We start from the raw sequence: 21726 nt of genomic DNA, 5'->3' as shown, positions 1-21726 counted from the left end.
AACGAATAGAATTATGGTCGCTGGACCCAAAGTGCTCCCCCACTGACACCTCAGTCACCTGTCCTGCCTTATTTCCCAAGAGTAGGTCTCGTTTTGCACCTTCTCTAGTAGGTACATCCACATACTGAATTCAGAAAATTGTCTTGTATACACTTAAGAAATTCCTCTCCATCTAAACCTTTAACACTATGGCAGTCCCAGTCTATGTTTGGAAAGTTAAAATCCCCGACCATAACTACCTATTATTCTTACAGATAGCTGAGATCTCCTTGCAAGTTTGTTTCTCAATTTCCCTCTGACTAAAATCTCCTGACTTTTTTCCATGTTCCAATCAACTCCAAATAGACTTCTCAACGGCCAGTTAAGGGGTGGTTATGTAGGTCGAGCAAACATTTGTGTTCCCAACCAGAGTGACAATTTCCCAGACCACTTTCTGAGTGGTGTGAGGTGAGATCCAAATAGCTACCCACCTGCTAAATGAAACTCAACATTTTCGGGAAGGTAAGTTTCGATTGTCCTCTGTACCCTGTGGCCCACCCTCTATTGAAGATGTCAAGGACAGGCCAAGTGGCAAGTATTCCAGGCTGGCTTTGATGTTCTCCCATCTCCCTGGTCACAGCTGAGGTCACATGCTGAGATTTCCCTCCAGCACAGGTGTCCCAGGCAGCCATTTTATTCAAGATGTTTCTGAGAGGGCACCGGTTGGTGGCAGTGCCACCTCTCTCCTGGCATGGATGACTGCATCTTCTTCTGAGCCCAGCTGACATCCTTACCGCAAGTCCATACCCGCTACAGATGTACGCTCTCCAACAGCATTCAAACAAAGAGAGGCGCAGTTCCTCAAAGACTATGATTTACAGATTGTCTCACTTGCTGTCTGAGATTTTCTGAACTACTTCATCTCTCAATTCAGTCCAAACTGGGAGTAATTGACGTCTGCATTTTGGTAAAAACAATGACTGCAGATGCTGGAAACCAGATTCTGGATTAGTGGTGCTGGAAGAGCACAGCAGTTCAGACAAGTGGACTAGGCAAAATTTCCTATTTTTCATTTGCTCTCAAGAAAGACTGAGGAAATATGGGAGTTAAAATGACAAATACATTCACCCCCTTCCTCAGTGATTCTGATGTTTCTCGACTCACAGTTAGGGGGGAGGTGAGCATGGCATTGAGTGAGTTGATTGGTGTAGCAGGAAGTGGGGGTGATCATGTGGTTAGTAGCGGAGATTAGATTAGTTAGTGTGGACACAGGCCCTTCGGCCCAACAAGTCCACACTGACACGCCGAAGCGCAACCCACCCATTCCCCTACATTTACCCCTTTTACCGAACACTACGGGCAATTTAGCATGGCCAATTCACCTGACCTGCACATCTTTGGACTGTGGGAGGAAACCGGAGCACCCGGAGGAAACCCACGCAGACACGGGGAGAATGTGCAAACTCCACACAGACAGTCGCCTGAGTCAGGAATTGTTAGATTATTGTTCATTCATGGGATGTGTATATCACTGCCTAGGCCAGCATTAATCACCTGCACCTAATTACCCAGAGGACAGTCAAGAGTCAACCACATTGCTGTAACTCAGGTGTGCCATGTCGGCCAGATCATGTAAGGATAGCAGATTTCCTTCTCTAAGAGATCAATATCGTTTTTATTGGTCAACAGGTGTGTCACTACAAAAGTTGACAGTGATCACTATTGGGCTAGCCTTTTGGTTGAATTAAAATTTCACCATCTGCAACAGTTTGCTAGCCCATTGACATTGTCACCACACCACACTCCCTGCGCCCTTAGCAGTGGAGGTTGAATGGTGGCTGAGGAATGTTCAAGTTCCTGATGACGGTGAGGATGGTGGGAGTGGGAGTGGGGATCAGTGTGATGGAGGTGAGCTGTAGACAAACGCTGATTGATTTTCTGAGACAGAGTTACAAAGCTGGGTGCATCAGGGAGGATTCACTTTAAAAGCTGCATGAGATATCCTTCTGGATCAACATTTTGGAAGCTGTTTCACTCGAGTGCACAGTTATAAGTTACCCCCTTTTTACATGACCATTCTTATTTGCAGTGTGGATGGTTTTAGCATAATGATAGCATAATACAGGAAGTTATTCGGCCTGTTGTTCTGGGTGTACATAACACCAACAACAGTGGCTGGCTGGAGAAGCAAACTGACCAGAGTTGCCTTTGTATTACGAATTGTATCTAGTCTCAGACCCAGGTATCTATATATTGGAAGCAATTTTATTTTTATAGAATCCCTAAAATGTGGAAACAGGCCATTTGGCCCATACCGACCCTCTGAAGAGCATCTCACCCACACCTGTACCCAGTCCCTGGAACCATGCATGTCCCTTAGCTAATTCATCTCGCCTGCATACTATGGGCAATTTAGCATGGTTAACCCACTTAACCTTGATTGTGGGAGGAAACTGGAGCAGACATGGGGAAAATGTGCAAACTCCACAAGATAGTCACCCGAGGATGGAATTGAACTCAGGTCCCTGGTGCTGTGAAACAGCAGTGCTAACCGCTGAGCCACCATGTCGCCTGATGTTGTCCTCAAGTTTCGATTCAGAAGTGATGGTCTGACTGTTACAGGAAAGCTTTAGAACTGAAAACCCTATTTTTTTTTAATTCATTGACAGGATGAAGGCATCACTGGCTAGTCCAGTATTTATTACCCATCCCTAAGTTAAGTGTCAAGCACATTGCTGTGGGTCCAGAGTCAGAGTCTAGAAGGGTCTATTAGGCCAGACCAGGTAATGATGCCAGTTTCCTTCCCTAACAGGAATTAGGGAACCAGATGGGTTTTTCCACCAATCAGCAATGGATTCATGGTCGACATTAGACTCTTCATTCTAGATATTTATTTAAGTCAAATGCCATTATCTGTGGTGGTGGGATTTGAATCCACATCCCAGAGCATTACCTGGGGCTCAGGATTAATCACTAAGCCATTGCCTCCCCTATAGCCTCCCCCTTGAGCCTGTCCTCCCATTCAATCACATTCTGTGACCTATCTTCATAAACCTCTTTTTTCCCCATCTTTTAATACATTTGGTTCTCAAAAGTCTAAAAATATCTGACTTAACATTAATCAATTGTTCTTTGTTATTTGTGATCAATTGTTGTTTGTGGAAGTGTTCCAATCTTCCCACAGACACTTTGAATCCCAGGAAAACTACTATCAATGGCAACCAAACCTAATTATCATCCCGACCGTTAATGGCTTCACTTACTTCCAAGCTGTGCAATCAGATTTTTGCAGCAACAGGCAATTTGCTGCCATCCCATTGATTACAACATTGACTGATGAATTGTTCAACCGAGCCAACACTTCCATCTCCAATGCGAGTGGATGGCGAAAGCTGCATGATATATATTGGTTTTGTTTCATTGTCCTGCTGAATTTCCTTAGCACAGGGGGGAGTTATTAATTGGTGTCCCAGTTGGAAACAAAGAGGGGATGAGGAAAACATTTTATCACGATCTGGAATGCACTGGCTAAGAGAAACTGTTCTTGGTGATAACTTTCTGAGAGGGAATTGAATAAATATTTGAAAGAGTAAGGAACTGCACTGGGACCAAAAACAAAAGTTGCTGGAAAAGCTCAGCAAATCTGACAGCATCTTTGGAGAGAAATCAGAGTTAAGTTCTCTGGTCAAGTGGAAATTCTGAGGAAAAGCCATCTACTTGAAACGTTAACTCTGATTTCTCTCCACAGATGCTGCCAGACCTGCTGAGTTTTTCCAGTAATTTCTGTTTTTTGTTTCTGATTTACTGCATCCACAGGTCTTTTGGTTTTTACTAAGGAGCTGCACTAGTTGTGAGAAAGGATAGAGATGAGAAATGCATCAAATAGCTCCTTCAATGAGCCAGTACAGACAGAATGGGTTGAATAGATCATTTCTGTTCTGGAACACTCAACTCCAGGGACTAAGAAGGGTCATGGCATTTACAAACACTGTTAAATGATACATAAAGGTGAAGTGAAGATTGCCAGATGACATGTTGGTAAAGACATGAGCATGCTTACAGCTGTTGAAAACGTATAGTATTGGCAGATCAGAGCTTTAGTCAATGTGTAATGCTGATTTCCCGCAGCACATTGAGGAGCCCCAGCCCACATCACCTGTTAAGCTCCCACAAAGCTGAATATGTGTTAGGCAGCATGAAGTACAAACAATTAGACTCTGGGATCAGGTAAACCATTGGCAATTTATACTACTCAATAAAACTCTTCATCCTCTGATAAAGTCCCCCTTTCATACAGGCACATAGAAAAGGAAAATAGGTTATGGACAGAGGGCTGAAACTGCAAAGAAAGTTTAGTAATCTTTGTTCCCGGGTTCTGTTGTTGAAATGATCTGTACCATTCTTCTGCAAGCCAGTATGTTGCTTCAGTTATCTTTCTCTGGATGCTTCCACTGGTTGCTTTGGGACACAAGGTGGTCAGCGGTTCACTCAAAAAAAAGTTATCTGAATTATTGGTAAAAGTCACTGCTTGCAACAATGTGGTAAGAAAGGAAAACTGTTCTTTTTTTTTCAGATGTACAGTGAGTTTTGACAGTAGAGAACAGAGGGATTATTCCTGAGCTAGGGATGTACTGAACACTTCTCTCTGTAATTTATTCTCAGCTTCACTTACTAGAGAACCAATCATTCAGTTGTTGGCAAGCAAACAGTCACTATCATTGTGAACTAATTATTAGTTCATAGATCAATCTGTTTCTTGTTACCAACAAAAACCGCATTAGTATGCCACCTTGGCTCTAAATTGCTTGTCGATCAACTTCAATGACTGCTTGTTCAAACTGTTCCTTACAAAATGTTTGCAATGAGGATCAGGTTGCTTTTTCTCTGTACTCTTCAAAACACTGGCCTTGAAAACAGCTCTTTCTCATTTCAGTTCTCAGTCTTCAAAAACATAAAATAAAAAGACATGATCCTTACATCTGTAATTGCTAGTCTAGCCAGTCTTGGCCAGATTCCATTCAGTAAGGTAAGAAAGCTCCCCAACCCTCTCCAAATAATAATGATTGAGGTGTCTGTGCCTCATTGAGGAGATCACTATTCCACTATGCCAACAATCCCAATCTCAGGCCAAGATAACATGGCATTACTGGGGGCTTTGCTAATGCCAGTGGGCAATGTGTTAATTCTTAACTGTCCTGTGGGTAACTAGGAAAGGAAAAGAAAAGCTAACCCAGGCAGCAATATCCAACAAATTAAACAACAGTGTACATTTTACTATCTAGCCTCTTTCCAGCTGATGCTGAAGACATTATCACCTGGTTTGCAGTCCACTGTTGCATAATGTAGATCACTGCAGCTTTCTATTCAAAGAGAGGTGAGAGATAAGCTGGCCACGCAGAATTGAGTTTGTACCTCTGCCCCTTACTGGACCAGAGCCTAATGCTTGCATTCTGGCAGCAGTCTTGATGTCTTCATTTTGTGAGACTCCACTGTGTAAGCTATACTTTAGCCATCATTGTTCTTAAACACAGCCCATTGTATCTGCACTGCTTCTCTGATTGACCATTAGAACTCAATCCCATTTGCCTGCCTTTTCCCCTGGTTAGAGTCAAGAATGTAGTGCTGGAAAGGCACAGCAGGTCAGGCAGCATCTGAGGACAGGAGAATCGACGTTTCGGGTCAGAGCCCTTCATGAGGAAATGTTGATTCTGCAGCCGCTCGGATGTTACCTGACCTGCTGTGCTTTTCCAGCACCACACTCTTGACTCTGATCTCCAACATCTGCAATCCTCACTTTCTCCTAGTTGTTTTTTTTTTCCCCTAGTTACCCTTGTTTCTTGAAATAGCCATCCAGCCATTTGAATGCCTCAGTTGTACCTTGGACTTCACCACATTTGTAGGCAGTGAGTTCCAGAGAATAGCTGCTCACTGTCTGAAAACATTCTGACTCAGATCACATTTACTTTGTTTTCAAATTACCTTTAATTTGTTCCCTCCCTTTCTCTTAATGAGTCGGTAAAAACTAGCATACAGATGCAGCAAGCAATTAGGAAGGCAAATGATAAGTTGACCCTCATTGCAAGGGAATTTGAGTAATGAAGGAAAGACATCTTACTGCAGTTGTATAGAGCCCTAGCAACCCACACCTGAACTATTTTGTGTAGCTTTGGTGGGTATAACCATATATAATGTATGTAAAAGTTGAAATTTCGAGATAAATACCTTTGGGTCAAAGTTCTCAGAATCAATCTGACCCAAGTAATGCTTTTGTCCCAATAGCAAAAAGTTTTGGAGAGAGTGTGGTAGTGATTGTGCTGAGAGAAACAGAGTTAATGCTTCAATTCCAAAATGATTCCAGACCGTTTTTGAGCAATTGACATTTGTACTTTATTTGGGACCTTGTAATGAAATCTTGTAAAAACCTACAATAATAAACAGATTAGTATTAACTTTCAGCTATCGTCTCACGATGGCTATTTTTTTGAATAATTGAAAACATAACCTATATGTGTAAGTGTTATCAGCATATAGATTAGATTCCCTACAGTGTGGAAACAGGCACTTTGGCACAACCAGTCCACGCCAACCCTCCGAAGAGTAACCCGCACTCCTTTGGACTGTGGGATGAAACTGGAGCAAACCCACGCAGCCATGGGGAGAATGTGCAAACTCCACACAGACAGTCGCCCGAGGCTGAGATCGAATGTGGGACCCTAGTGCTGTGAGGCAGCAGTGCTAACCACTGAGCCACCCCACAGGGGGATTCTCATTCCAATCTCATTAGTGTTGAAATGTTTTTGCAATGAAATGGAATCTTCATTTCTAGGATTATAACATGAGATTGACAATTACAAATCGTCCAGGCGAGATTATAATGTTACATATTTGTAAAATGTTTGAGTATATAAATGCAAGAACAGGTTAGAGGTTAGGAATTATGCAAAAGGCAACTCATTACAAGGCTTTTACAAGAATATTACCCACTTCCCTAAATGAGTTCAGCTCCAACACACTGAAGATGCTTGACACCATGCAGGACAAAGCAGCCTGTAACCCAACAGTCACATTTAACCTTCACTCCCTTCACCACCAACGCTCAGTAGCTGCAGCGTGTGCCATTGAAAAGCTGCATTCTAATAAGTCACTGTGGCTCCTTCAACAGCACCTTCCAACGCCATGACCTCTTCCACCTAGAAGGGCAGCAGGTGCATAGGAATACCACCCCATTGTTCGTACCCTCCAAATCCTGACTTGGTACTATATCAGCGTTTGTTCCCTGTCATTGGGTCAATGGGCTGGAACTCACTTCCTAATCATTTTTTGGGTGTCTTTATATCTAAGGATGAAGGAACTGAGGGCATTCTGGCTAGGTTTGCAGAGAATACAAAGATACATAGAGGAGCAGGTAGCATTGAGGAGGCAGGAAGGCTGCAGAAGGATTTGGACAGGTTAGGAGAGTGGGCAACGAAGTGGCAGATGGAGTACACCATGGGAAAGCGTGAGGTCGTGCACTTCGGCAGGAAGAATAGAGGCATGGACTGTTTTCTAAATGGGGAGAAAATTCAGAAATCTGAAGTCCAAAGAGACTTGGGAGTTCCAGAACAGGATTCTCTCAAGGTAAACTTGCAGGTTGAGTCAGTAGTTAGGAAGGTAAATGCAATGATGCCAAAAGTTTTGAGAGGACTTGAATATAAAAACAGGGATGTAGTTCTGAGGCTCTATAAGGCTCTGGTCAGTCCACATTTGGAGTATTCTGCACAGTTTTGGGCTCCATATCACAAGAAGGATGTACCAGCCCTGGAGCATGTTCAGAGGAGACTCAGAAGAAAGGTCCCAGGAATGTAAAGCTTAACATATGAGGAACACTTGAAGATTCTGGATCTATGCTCAATGGAGTTTAGAAGGACGAGGGGGGGATCTAATTGAAACATACAGAATACTGAATGGCCTAGACAGAATGGATGTTGGGAAGATGTTTCCTGTGGTAGGAGAGACTAGGACCCAAGGTTACTGCCTTTGAGTAAAGGGAAGACCTTTTAGAACCAAGATAAGGAGAACGTGTTCAGCCAGAGAGTGGTGAATCTGTGGAATCTATTGTCACAGAAGGCTGTGGAGGCCAGGTCATTGAATATATTTAAGATGGAGATAGATAGGTTCTTGAATATCAAGGGGATCAAGGGTTATGGGGAGAAAGCAGGAGAATGGGTGAGAAACTTATCAGCCATGATTGAATGATGGAACAGACTTGATGGGCTGAATGGCCTCACTTATGCTCCTATGTTTTATGGTCTTAAGGATTCCAGCAGTTTAAAAAGACAGCTCACCACTCCCTTCTCCAACAATGTTCCTATCCCATCAATGCATTAAAAAAAAGAGATGCTGCTGGATCTCAGGATGAAAGGATTCTTCACTGCCTGTTTCGGGGGGATGAATCGGTACAGACTCGGATATTGAGTGGATTTGGAAGCAGATAAAGGGTAGCACCGATATTGTGAAAGAGCCAGATACTCACCTTGGCAACCACATCAATAGCTTCTTCAGCAGGTACTCCAACAGGTTTCCGAGTGTCAGGCTTCAGGAATATTTCCACAACAATAACTTCAAAGGAACACTCAGCCTGGATTGTGAAAGAGAGTATCACGTTTGAAATTGCAAAAGAAAATGTAGACATGGGAACTTACATTGACATGGACCATTTCAGTATTTCAGCTAAATATTTTTGATATTATTCTGTGGAAGCAATGTAGAAGCTTAAAGCATCAAATGTGTAAGTTTAAAGCATTGAATATAAAATACTCAAAGACAGAAAACCGAGAGCAATTGGGAGAAATGGAAGGTAACTGCTCTGTCACAAAGGATAGATGAAAATCCAGCTTTCTAATATATTAGGTGCCATGGTGGGTCTGGAGGGACCTGGGGGGTGGGGAGGGGAGGGTAAAGGATGGTATGGAGGCACTGTCTCATGAGGAGATGGCATCATCTCAGAATAAAGGATCACTTGTTTAATACACAGTCATAGAATCATAGAGATGCAAAGCACGGAAACAGACCCTGTGGTCCAACTCGTCCATGCCGACCAGATATCCCAACCCAATCTAGTCCCCACAATCTGGCCCATATACCTCCAAACCCTTCCTATTCATGTCCCCATCCAGATGCCTTTTAAATGTTGCAATTGTACCAGCCTCCACTACTTCCTCTGGCAGCTCATTCCATGCACGTACCACCCTCTGGGTGAAAACATTGCCCCTTAGGTATCTTTTATATCTTTCCCCTCTCACCCTAAACCTATGCTTCTAGTTCTGGACTCCTCCATCCCAGGGAAAAGACTTTGTCTATTTATCCTATCCACACCCCTCTTGATTTCATAAACTTCTATAAGAAGGTTACCCCTCAGCCTCCGAAGCTCCAGGGAAAACAGCCCCAGTCTATTCACCCTTTCCCTATAGCTCAAATCCTCCAACCCTGGCAACATCCTTGCAAATCTTTCCTGAACCCTTTCAAGTTTCATAACATCTTTCTGTTAGGAAGGAGACCAGAATTGCACACAATATTCCGACTGTGACCTAAGCCTTCTTCACTATCCTATCTACCTGCAACTCCACATTCAAGGAGCTATGAACCTGAACTCCAAGGTCTCTTTGTTCAGCAACACTCCCGAGGAGCTTAACATCAAGTGTATAAGTCCTGCTAAGATTTGCTTTCCCAAAATGCAGCACCTCGCATTTATCTAAATTAAACTCCATCTGCCACTTCTCAGCCCATTGGCCCATTTGATCACAATCCCATTGTAATCTGGAGTAACCTTCATCGATGTCCACTACACCCCCAATTTTGATGTCAAAGGAATTTCATCATTCGGAGGGTAGAAAACTGATAGCAGTCTTTACTACTGATGGCCATTGAGGTTGGGTTGTTAAGTGCATCCAAGGCTGAGACCATGAAGATTTTTAATCAATAAAAGAATCAAATGTTTTGAGGATAACACAGGAAAGTGGAGATGAGGATTCTCAGACCAACTGTGGAATCATTGCCATTACCGTCACCCACTGTATTAACCCAATACCGTCACTCACTGTATTCACCCATTACCATCACCCACTGTAGTCACCGATTACCATTACTCACTGTATCCAATCATTACCATCACTCACTGTATCTACCTATTACCGTCACCCACTGTGTTCATCCATTACAATAACTCACTGTATTCACCCATTACCATCACTCACTGTATTTACCCATTACAATTACCCACTGTATTCACCCATCATCATCACTCACTGTATTCATCCAATACCATAACTCACTGTATTCACCCATTACCATCATTCACTGTATCCACCCATTACCGTTGATCGCTGTATTCACCCATTACCATCACTCACTGAATTCACCCATTACCATCACTCACTGTATTCACCCATTACAATCATCCACTGTATTCACCCGTTACCATTACCCACTGTATTCACCCATTACCATCACCCACTGTATTCACCCATCATTACTCAGTGTATTCACCCATTACCATCGCTCGCTGTATCCACCCATTACCATCACTCACTGAATTCACCCATTACCATCACTCACTGTATTCACCCATTACAATCATCCACTGTATTCACACGCACTGTCTTCCCCCATTACCATCACCCATTCTATTCACCCATTACCATCATTCACTGTATCCGCCCATAACCATCACTCTCTGTATTCACCCATTACTATCACTCACTGTATCCACCCATTACCGTCACTCACTGTAGTCATCCATTATCATCACCCACTGTCTTCCCCATTACTACCACCCATTGTATTCACCCATTACCATCACTCACTGTATCCGCCCATAACCATCACTCTCTGTATTCACCCATTACTATCACTCACTGTAGTCATCCATTACCATCACCCACTGTCTTCCCCATTACCATCAACCACTGTATTCACCTATTACCATCACGCACTGTCTTCCCCCATTACCATCACCCATTCTATTCACCCATTACCATCATTCACTGTATCCGCCCATAACCATCACTCTCTGTATTCACCCATTACTATCACTCACTGTATCCACCCATTACCGTCACTCACTGTAGTCATCCATTATCATCACCCACTGTCTTCCCCATTACTACCACCCATTGTATTCACCCATTACCATCACTCACTGTATCCGCCCATAACCATCTCTCCCTCTATCCCCCCATTATAACCTTCGCATCTCAGCTCCCAACATCATCTGACATTACTAATGTACATTCTACCAATTAGCACAAGGTCAGTGAATCCCTCCTGCTACACTTTTGTAGCAAGCCAACTAGAATGCTGCGCAGTTAAAAAGGCAGTCAATGGGCATCTGCTGGGGGGGGAACGGGGGGAGGGGAGACGGGGGGGAACATGTTTTGTTCCTGCCTCATTTCCATCATTCACTCTCCTCCTCTCCCCTGCCACCCCAACGCCATTTCTCATTGGTACACTTGGATATTTAATTGGACCTAATTCTCTGTTTTCTCTAAGAGCTCATTATCACAGGATCCAACTGCTGTACGTTTCAGGTGCTTGACATTTACCACTTTTTTCCACACAGGGTTTTATCAGTACAATGTTCCAGAATCTTTACCTGTGGCTTCAACAGTGGCTAAAATAAGGGCTCTCGATGATGACATTGGACCAAACGCTGAAATGGAATACCAAATTATTGACGGGGATGGCTTTTCTGTTCTCAAGATTGAAGCTGACATGGAGACCCAAGAGGGCATCGTAACTCTTCAGAAGGTAAGACCAGTCAAGGCAAAATCAAAGTCCGCTGTTTTGAGAGAATGCAGGTTTTGTTCACTACTTTGAATTGTGCCAGCCTTGGAGGAGCTAAACCGATGGAGATTTAATCACTTCACACTCTTTTTCACTTTTTGTATCTCATATAATTCCTTCTGTAGAAGGACAGTTCATACAGGTCTTCAGATGATAGATTATACATCGATGTTCAACGTTGTCACTTGTGGTTACTCTCCTTTTTGTCACCAACTGGTTTCTCAGTTACAGCACTGTACTTTGGCTGACTTCCAGTTCATCAAAAACTATTTATAATCTTTCTTTCTGTTAGCTCCATGACCTTGTTTTCTCTACACTGATCCCACCTCAGAGCCAGTTTACCCCCCTTGCATCGGATTGTTCAATTGCAGCTACAAATCTCCAGGGTGAGGCCTGACACCCCTTCAAGGCTTGTGGCAACTTGAAGAACTAGGACAAAGATTGCCAGCTTTCTACCTGCATCTTCTCAGTCTGTTTATCAAATTGATGTTATTATCCTTTGGAAGATTGCAAGGAATATAGTTCTGTGTGCCATCAGGGATTGATGAAACAAAGTTGAGGAATTTTTTATTATTATAAAGGGAACTGCTGAAATTCATCCAGGAAAATTGTTCAGTTTGATAAAAGGCTCAGATTTGAGTGGAGACAATTTTAAAAAGCAGGAACATAAAATGAAGTCAAGCTGAATACTTAAATGCAGTCTCTCCCTGACATTGACTTTATTTTAAAATCTCATCCTTATTTTCAAATCTCTCCATGGTCGTTTTCTTTCTCTCGATGTAATGCCCTCATGGAGGTGGGGAGCATTGTGGCTCAGTGGTTAGCACTGCTGCCTCGCAGCACCAGGGACTCAGGTTTGGTTCCAGCCTTGGGTGACTGTCTGTGTGGAGTTTGCACATTTTCCCCGTGTCTGTGTGGGTTTCCTCCAGGTGCTCCGGTTTCCTCCCACAGTCTGAAGATGTGCAGGTTAGGTGAATTGGCCATGCCAAATTGCCCATAGTGTTCACGGATGTGTAAGCTAGGTGGATTAGTCAGGGGAAATGTAGAATGATAGGGTGGAGGAATGGGTCTGGGTGGGATACTCTTTGCATTGTCGGTGTGGACTTGTTGGGCAAATGGCCTGTTTCCACACTGTGAGGATTCTGTGATTCAAACAGTTTTCTGAGAGATTTGCAGTTTCTCATTCCGTTGCTTTGTTTATCTCTGGTCTTAATTACTCAACCAGTGCTGCAGTGGGCAGTACTCAAAAAGCTCATCAGTATCCTTGATGAAGCAGCACACTTAATCAATAACCCAACCATAAACTTAAATATTCACTTCTTCCAACACAGACTCATTGTGTCAGTAGTATGTATCATCTACAAGATGCACTAGTACAGTGACTCATCAAGTTGACAGCACATTCTAAATCCATGACCTCTACTGTCTAAGGTAAAGGGAACAATACTCCAGCAAGTGCCAGGTAATAACCACAGATCCTTGACATTCAAAGGCATTACTATCACTGAATCCCACACTTTCAACATCCTGGGTGTTGCCAATGGCCAGCGACTGAGCATGGTTAGCCACATAAATACTGTGGCTATAAGAGCAGGTCAGAGGCTAGGAATTCTGTAACGAATAACTTACCTCCCGACTCCCCAAAATCTGTCCACCGTCTACAAGGCACTAGTCAGAAGTGTGATAGAATCCTCCCCATTTGCCTGGATGGGTGCAGCTCCAGTAACACTTCAGAAGCTTGACACTATCCAGGACCAAGCAGCCCGCTTGATTGGCACCACATCCACAAACATCCACTCCCTCCACCTTTGAGGGACAGTAGCAGCAGTGCATAGCATCTGCAGGATGCATCGCAGAAATTCACCAGCGATCCTCAGACAGCACCTTCCAAAAGGACAAGGGCAGCATGAGGCACCATCAGCTGCAAGTTCTCCTCCAAGCCACTCACCTACTGACTTGGAAACATATCATTGTTCCTTCAGTGCCACCATATCAAAATCCTGGAAGTCCCTCATGAATAATATGATGGGTGTACTTAAAAGATTCTTCTATTGGGGTGCGGGCATTACTGGCTGAGCCAGCATTTATTGTGTATCCCTTATTGTGACTTGACTTGAATAGCTTGTTAGGCTAAATCAGAGGGCAGTTATGAGTCAACCACATCGCTGTATGTTTGGTGTCATACATAGACTGGACAGCAGATTTCATTCCCTAGCTGGGACTAGCTGGCTCAATACGACTCGCTGAAGGGTAATTAGAGATTGGCAACAAATATTAGCCTTGTCAAAGACAGCAACATCCCAGGGATGAATGTCATGATCTGAAACTCATTTCTCCCAGAAAATAAAACGAAGAACTGTGAAAAGGAGAAACTCAGCAGGTCTGGCAGCATCTGCTGACAAGTCTGATGACATATCCCCGTACTTGAAATGTTAACTCTGCTGTCTTCCCAAAGGTGCAGCTACGGCTGCTGAGTTTCTCCAGCAATTTTTGTACTTGTTCCTGTTTCTCCCATACCAGTTTTAAGCTGCATATTCACATCTCCAATCTTATCAACCCTATGCTAATTTGCTCGCAGCCATTGTTATAGACAGGTTACTTTTGAAGTTCTGCTTTTTATTTTAGCCCCTAGTTGTTCATGTTGCCATCCAATGATATGCAAGTTGGGTGAATTGGCCATGCTAAATTGCCCATAGTGTTCAGAGATGTATAGGTTCAGTGCATTAGTCAGGGGTAAATATAGGGTAGGGGAATGGGTTTGGGTGGGTTACTCTTTGGAGGGTTGGTATGGACCTGTTGGGCCGATGGGCCTGTTCCCACACTACAGTTCTATGATTCTATAAACAGTTTCTGTTTTGTTGTTCTGTCCCTGTCATTGGCACCCAAAGTGACCTTGCTAACTGGATCCTGAACATTCCCCAACAGGTTTGTCTCAGCTTGGAACAAATGTTCCAAACCAGGCAGCAGGTAGCACATTATAACAATCAAAAGATCTGCAGATGTTGTAAATCAGAAGCAAAAGCAGAAATTGCTGGAAAAACTCAGTAGGTCTGGCAGCATCTGTGAAGAGATATCAGAGTTAACGTTGCGGGTCTGGTGACCCTTCCTCAGAACTGATGGTAATAGAATTCTTTGAAATTTGTATTGCATGTGGACGGGTGGTTAAGAAGGTGTTTAGCACGCTTGCCTTCATTGCTCAGACCTTTGAGTACAGGGATTGGGGAATCATATTGAGGTTGTACAGGACACTGGTGAGGTCTCTTCTGGAGTAGGACAAATGTTCGGCATAACATCGTGGGCCGAAGCGCCTGTTCTGTGCTGTATTGTTCTATGTTCTATGTTCTAGTGTGTCCAGTTCTGTTCACCCTGTTGTAGGGAGGAAATTATTAAATTCAAGAGGTTTCAGAAAAGATTTATCAAGCTGTTGTCAGGAATAGAAGTTATAAAGATAGGCTAATAGATTAGATTAGATTATGTTACAGTGTGGAAACAGGCCCTTCGGCCCAACAAGTCCACACCAACCCGCCAAAGTGCAACCCACCCATACCCCTACATTTACCCCTTACCTAACACTAGGGGCAATTTAGCTTGGCCAATTCACCTGACCTGCACATTTTTGGAATGTGGGAGGAAACCGGAGCACCGGGAGGAAACCCACGCAGACATGGGGAGAACGTGCAAATTCCACACAGTCAGTCGCCTGAGGCGGGAATTGAACCCGGGTCTCTGGCGCTGTGAGGCAGCAGTACCACCGTGCCGCCCATAAATAGGGACATTTTTCACTGAAGTCTAGAAGGTTGAGGGATCACCCTGTAGGGGTTTATAAAATTGTGAGGGGTATAGATAAGATGAGTAGCAAGGACCTTTTTCCTAGGGTGGAAAAGTTCAAAACAACCTTTTTACCTGTTATCATCAGTACTGAGGAAGGGTTACCGGACCCAAAATGCTAACTTTGATTTCTCTTCACAGATGCTGTGAGACCTTCTGGTTTTGTAGCAGATAGCACAGCCTTCTAGCATCTTGTTCTTGAGTCCAGAGAGTGCTGTCTATTTTCCTGACTACACTGTCTCCTACCTCCATTATATTACTCTTTACTTCTCACTTCACTTGAACACCTTCCTGCAGCATTGTCTCAGGTCCAGTCGCTCATCCAATTTGCAGACCCTGCTGGTATCCACAGAAGACCGAGCGCCAGATTAGCTCAGTTGGTAGAATCCAAGTTGGGGTCATAGAGTCATACCACATCGAAACCGATCCTTCAGTCTGACCAGTCCATGCCAGCCATGATCCCAAACTCAACTCGTCCCACCTGCCTGCATTTGGCCAATATCCCTCCAAACCTTTCCTATTCATGTACATATCACCATGTTTTTTTTTAAATGTTGCAACTGTACCTGCATCCACCACTTCCTGTGACAGTTCATTCCACATACAAACCACTCTCTGTGTAAAGACGTTGTCCCTCATGTCCTTGTTAAATCGCTCTCCTCACACCTTAAAAGTATTCCTCCTAGTTTTGAACTTCCCCACCCTAGGAAAAAGATCCTAACTATTCACCTTATCCATGCCCCTCATGATTTTATAAACCTCTGTAAGGTCACCCCTCAACCTCCTACGCTCCAGTGAGAAAAGTCCTCATTCAGCCTATCCTTGTAACTCAAGCCTTCCATTCCCGGCACCATTCTGGGAAATCTTTTCCGAACCCCTCTCCAATGTAATAATTTCTTCCCTATAACCGGGCAAACAGCACTGTACACAGTACTCCAGAAGAGACTTCACCAATGTCCTGTACAATCTCAATTTGATTTCCCAACTCCTGTATTCAAAGGTCTGAGCAATGAAGGCGAGCGTGCTAAACACGTTCTTAACCACCTCATCCACATGTGGCACAAATTTCAAAGAACTCTTGACCTGAACCTCTGGGTCTTTCTATTCTACAACATTACCCAGGGCCTCCCATTAATTGTATAAGTCCTGCTGTGTTCCTTTTTAACCAAAATGCAATACCTCACATTTATTCAAATTTAACTCCATCTGGCACTCCTCAGACTAATGACCCAATTGATCAAGATCTCTTTGCAATTTTAGATGACCTTCTTCACTGTCCACTCTATCACCAATTTTGGTGTCATCCGCAAACATACTAACCATACCTCTTGAACTCTCGTCCAAAGCTGTTTTTATAAATGACAAACAAAAGTGGACCTTGCACCGATCCCTGCAAAACATCGCTGGTCACAGGACTCCAATCCGCAAAACAGCCGTCTACCATTGCCCTCCATCTGCTGCTAGGAGAAAGTGAGGACTGCAGATGCTGGAGATCAGAGCTGAAAAATGTGTTGCTGGAAAAGCGCAGCAGGTCAGGCAGCACCCAAGGAGGAGGAGAATTGACGTTTCGGGCATAAGCCCTTCTTCGAGCTTATGCCCGAAACGTCGATTCTCCTGCTCCTTGGATGCTGCCTGACCTGCTGCGCTTTTCCAGCAACACATTTTTCAGCTCCATCTGCTGCTGTTAAGCCAATTTTGTAACCAATTGATAATCTCACCCTGCATCTCATATAATCTAATTTTGCTAATTAGTCTACCATGCAAAATCTTGTCAAAGGCTTTTCGAAGGTCTATGTAGATAATGTCTACCATTCTGCCCTCGTCAATCTTTTTTGATTACTTCCTCAAAAAAATTCAATCAATTTTGTAAGACACGAATTTCCTCACACAAAACCATGCATAATCAGTCCTTGCCTCTCCAAATTCATGTAAATCCTATCTTTCAGAATCACCTCCAACAACTAACTCAGCACCGATGTCAGACTCACTGGCCTGTAATTCCCACGCTGCCCCTTATAGCCTTTCTTAAATAACGGCATAACATTAGCTACCCTTCAGTCTTTCGGCACCTCACCCATGGTTATGTGCTCAGTGGTTTCAACCTCAAGGGTTATTATGGCTCACTAAGAATGGTACGGTGGCTAAGTGGTTGGCACTGCTGCCTCACAGTGCCAGGGACCCAGGTTCAATTCCAGCCTCGGGTGACTGTCTTTGTGGAGTTTGCATGTTCTCCTGTGTCTGCGCGGGGTTCCTCTGGTGCTCCAGTTTCCTCACAAAGCCCAAAGGTGTGCAGGCTAGGTAGATTAGCCATGGTAAATCTGGGGTCACAGGGATAGAGTAGGGGACTGGGGGTGAGTGGGATGCTCTTGGAGGGTCGATGCAGACCCGATGGGCCAAATGGCCTCTTTACGCACTGTAGGGATTTGATAAGCTGTAAGAACCTGGAATCCATCGGATAAATGCAAGGGCTGCAGTTCTTCCATCCCTACCTTCTTGCTGCACCCCCATGTCTGCCCTGAAAGGCACCCCTTCCTGCCGCTAACCATTGACCTAACCATGTGAGGTGTCGCTGCCTTCTGAAGGGATCTATGCTTTGAGAAAGACCTAGAAGGCATTTCTGGGTTTGGAACAGTGTTGCAGAGACCCTTGCCCAACCTTACCAATGAAACAAATCTTCTCTGTCTATCACAATGCCTTTATTTCTACCAACAGTGACAGTTGAAAGTGTACTTGTATTTCGATCTGTTCTATTAAGCGATCAGACCAGACAGTTTATTCCCAGCACTGCAGTGGGAGAGACTACTCATCCTGATTGAATCAATAATAATTTTAATAACTCCAGCATGCACTGTAGGCACCTCTCACATCTGCTTTCAACAACAGTCTCTTCTGTAGCCCATTGCTGTGTTGAAATCAAAGCAACATAGAGCAGCTTCACTGTATCAGATGTCATTTGCAGAACATAATCAGCCATACGGACAGAATCTGTTCACATTAACAATGAACTGGCAAAGTTTGAAGGGCTACTGAAACTTCAAGCCAATTTACCTTCTGAAGAACTTACAAGAGAAATAAGTTTACCAGGACATAGCACTCAAATTACACCTTCTTCTTTGGTGTCCAAACCATCACGGCAAATGTGCCTTGGCTGTTATCGAATCTCTACAATGTGGAAGCTGGCTATTCAGCCCATCAAATCCACACTGTCGCTCCAAACAGCTTCCCACCCAGACCCACCCTATCCCTGTAAACCCTGCATTTCTCACAACTACCTTGCACTGAACATTATGGGCAATTTAGCAAGGTCAGTGCACCAAATGTGCACAGCTGTGGGAGGAAACCCGAGCACCTGGAGCGAATCCACGCAGACACGGAGAGAATGTGCAAACTCCACGCAGAAAGTCGCCAGAGACTGGAATCGAGATCAGGTCTCTGGTGCTAACCACTGAGCCATCACACCACCCATATCTATTTTGATGAATTTGAAATAGAGTCACTGTCAGAACAAACCTCAAACCCTTAGCTTTGCTTGCTGATTCTTGAGGTTTTTTTTTGCCTTATGAAGAAATGTTGAGAGGGTTAGGCCTTTTGGGTTTAGGAGAATGAGAGGTGATGGTACTCATATGATACTGAGGGCCTTTACAGGATAAATGCTGAGATAATGTTCTCTCATGTGGGGGGGGTCTAAAATTAGGTGATGCAATCTGTACATGAGGGGTCTCCCATTTAAGAGATGAGCAGGAATTTCTGAGATAGCGATCAGCTGGGCCATGATCTTAATGAATGTAGGAGCCTGCCAGGGGAACGAAAGGTTTTATGGTTCTAGCTCATATATCCATAAATGTGGAGCTAGGCAGATTGTTAACAGGAAGGGAATCAGGAGTTATGGAGGAAAGTGAAGTTGACGATTGCCAGATCAGCCATTATCTCATTGAATGATGGGGAAAACCTGATGGGCTGAATGGCCTATTTCTGCTCCTATAGCTTATGGCTTATGCTTCTGACAAAAAAAGAACCCTGAACAGCTGAGTTTAAGTTTTAAGGCTATGCCTCCTCTTGCTGGGTTTTCCCCACCAGAAAATGGTTGGTGTTTATTTTCTACATCATCTCCTTTATTCTACTTAAACCCTTCTATTAAATCATGTCCTGATCTTCAATATTTCAAGCGACACAAGCTGGACACCATGGATTCCCTCCCTCAGGGAATTGTGGGTCTACCCACAGCACATGGAACTACAGCAGCTCAAAATGACAGCTCACCACCACCTTCTGAAGGGCAGCTAGGGAGGGCAATAAATGCTGGCCCTGCCAGCGATGACCACATTCCTTGAGTATGATAAAGAGAAAAATCAACTAAGATTTTCAAAATTTTATTTTTCAATAAAGTCTCCTCGCATTCTTTTCGACTGCACCAAGTACATGCCTAATGTACTAATGTAATGGGGAGACAGGATGCCCACTCACAGAAAACATCTCCGGGACACCCGCACCAACCAACCCCACCGCCCCAGGGCTGAACACTTCAACTGCCCCTCCCACTCTGCCAAGGGCATGCAGGTCCTGGGCCTCCTCCATCGACACTCCCTCAACCACCCGACGCCTAGAGACACCTTTTCCCACCTCCATCCACCTATTGCACACTCAGCTACCTTCCCCCCAGTCCCATCCCCATTTATCTCTCCAGCCCCGAGGCTCCCATCATTCCTGATGAAGGGCTTTTGCTTGAAACGGCGATTTTCCTGCTCCTCGGATGCTGTCCGACCTGCTGTGCTTTTCCAGCTCCACTCTAATCGTGACTCTGATCTTCAGCATCTGCAGTCCTCACTTTCACCCACAAGCCTATGTTCTCAATCTCCAGACAGCCAGTCCATCCCTGGTTTCAGCTGGTGAACCTTCCCTGGACTGCCTGTGATGCCAGTATATTTTTCCTTAGATAAGGTGGAATATGGTGGGATGGGGTGAGTATGGATGAGATGCTGTTTGGAGGGCTTGTGCATACTTGATAGGCCAAATGGCTTCTGTCAGTTTTGTAGCGAGTCCAAGACCAGACCCAGGTGTTCTGGTGTCATTGTGTCAGAGGTACTTTTGCATAGGCCTAGGCGCAATACGAGAGTAAAGGTACAATTCTCTTCCCTCTTTGCTGTTGGAGGTGAATTCCCTGATTTTTATTCACTCTGGGGACCTGGGTTCCAATCCTGCCATGGCAGACGGTGGATTTTGTGAAAACAAAATCTGGAATTAAGGTTCTGTTGATGACCATGAAACGGGTGTCAATTTTAAGAAGAGTCCACCTGATTGACTAATTGAAGGAAAGAAACTGCCATCCTTACCTGATCGGGCCTCTGTGTGAGTCCATGACAATGTGGTTCACTATTAACTGCCCTCTGGCCAATTAGGGATGAGCAATAAATGCTGCCCTGGCGATTGGCTAAATTCCTTCCGTAATAGCGAGTTTTATTAATTCCTACCCAGCGCACGTTTTTGTAAAAAGGTGAAAATCTCACCCCTAGTTTTGGGTGGGGTTGCACGTTAATACACTGTGATAGACACATGAGTGCAGGGCAGAGCAGATTGACCAGACTGCCTATAACTGTCCCTCATTGATTCATTTGTGTGAATAGACTTGAGGGCAGGGGCAGAGGTAATGCTTCATTCTGCCAAATATCCTCAGGGTTGACGATGGTCAGTGATGAACGGACATTTTGGGAGGCACTGACTATGTGGCAGCAAGCCAGAACCATTAACATCAAGGCAGGGAAGATGAGGAGAGTTATGGGAGAAGATGGTGAGTGATCTGCAGCGCTAATAGACTTGACTTTGCCAGCTCCGGACCACTGACCCAGAGTTGTTATCAAGGAGCCCCTTGGCTGTCGACTGCTGGGCGATTGGAAGTCAGGTCATGGATGGTTGCACATCGTTCGCCTTCTCTGGAAAGCAGATGGGAGTGTCAGCAGGAGAAGCTGTTGGCCCAGATGGACTGACAACACGAAGGGTGACCTTTGCCATGCAGCAGAAGCTGATGTCCTGGCAACACGAGAAGCTGCTGTCTGAAGACAGGTCCCTCCCAGCCTGTGAAAGCCTGATGTGCGCTAAATGGCA

The 21726-nt window shown here is 44.3% G+C and overlaps 1 protein-coding gene across 3 annotated transcripts in view; it reads left to right on the top strand.

Moving 5' to 3' along the window:
* cdh7a (cadherin 7a) overlaps window positions 1-21726 on the top strand; it is a 170436-nt gene that overhangs the window by 90083 nt on the left and 58627 nt on the right. For all 3 annotated transcript variants that reach the window (XM_043687680.1, XM_043687681.1, XM_043687682.1), the window contains exon 6: window positions 11576-11763. In XM_043687680.1, coding sequence (XP_043543615.1) covers window positions 11576-11763 — 188 coding nt within the window. The remainder of the gene's footprint in view (window positions 1-11575; window positions 11764-21726) is intronic.

The sequence above is a fragment of the Chiloscyllium plagiosum genome, chromosome 4, assembly GCF_004010195.1.
Source record: "Chiloscyllium plagiosum isolate BGI_BamShark_2017 chromosome 4, ASM401019v2, whole genome shotgun sequence".
NCBI classification, from domain to species: Eukaryota; Metazoa; Chordata; class Chondrichthyes; order Orectolobiformes; family Hemiscylliidae; genus Chiloscyllium; species Chiloscyllium plagiosum.
Note: the sequence above shows the minus strand (reverse complement) of the source record. Positions and strands in the feature narration are given on the sequence as shown.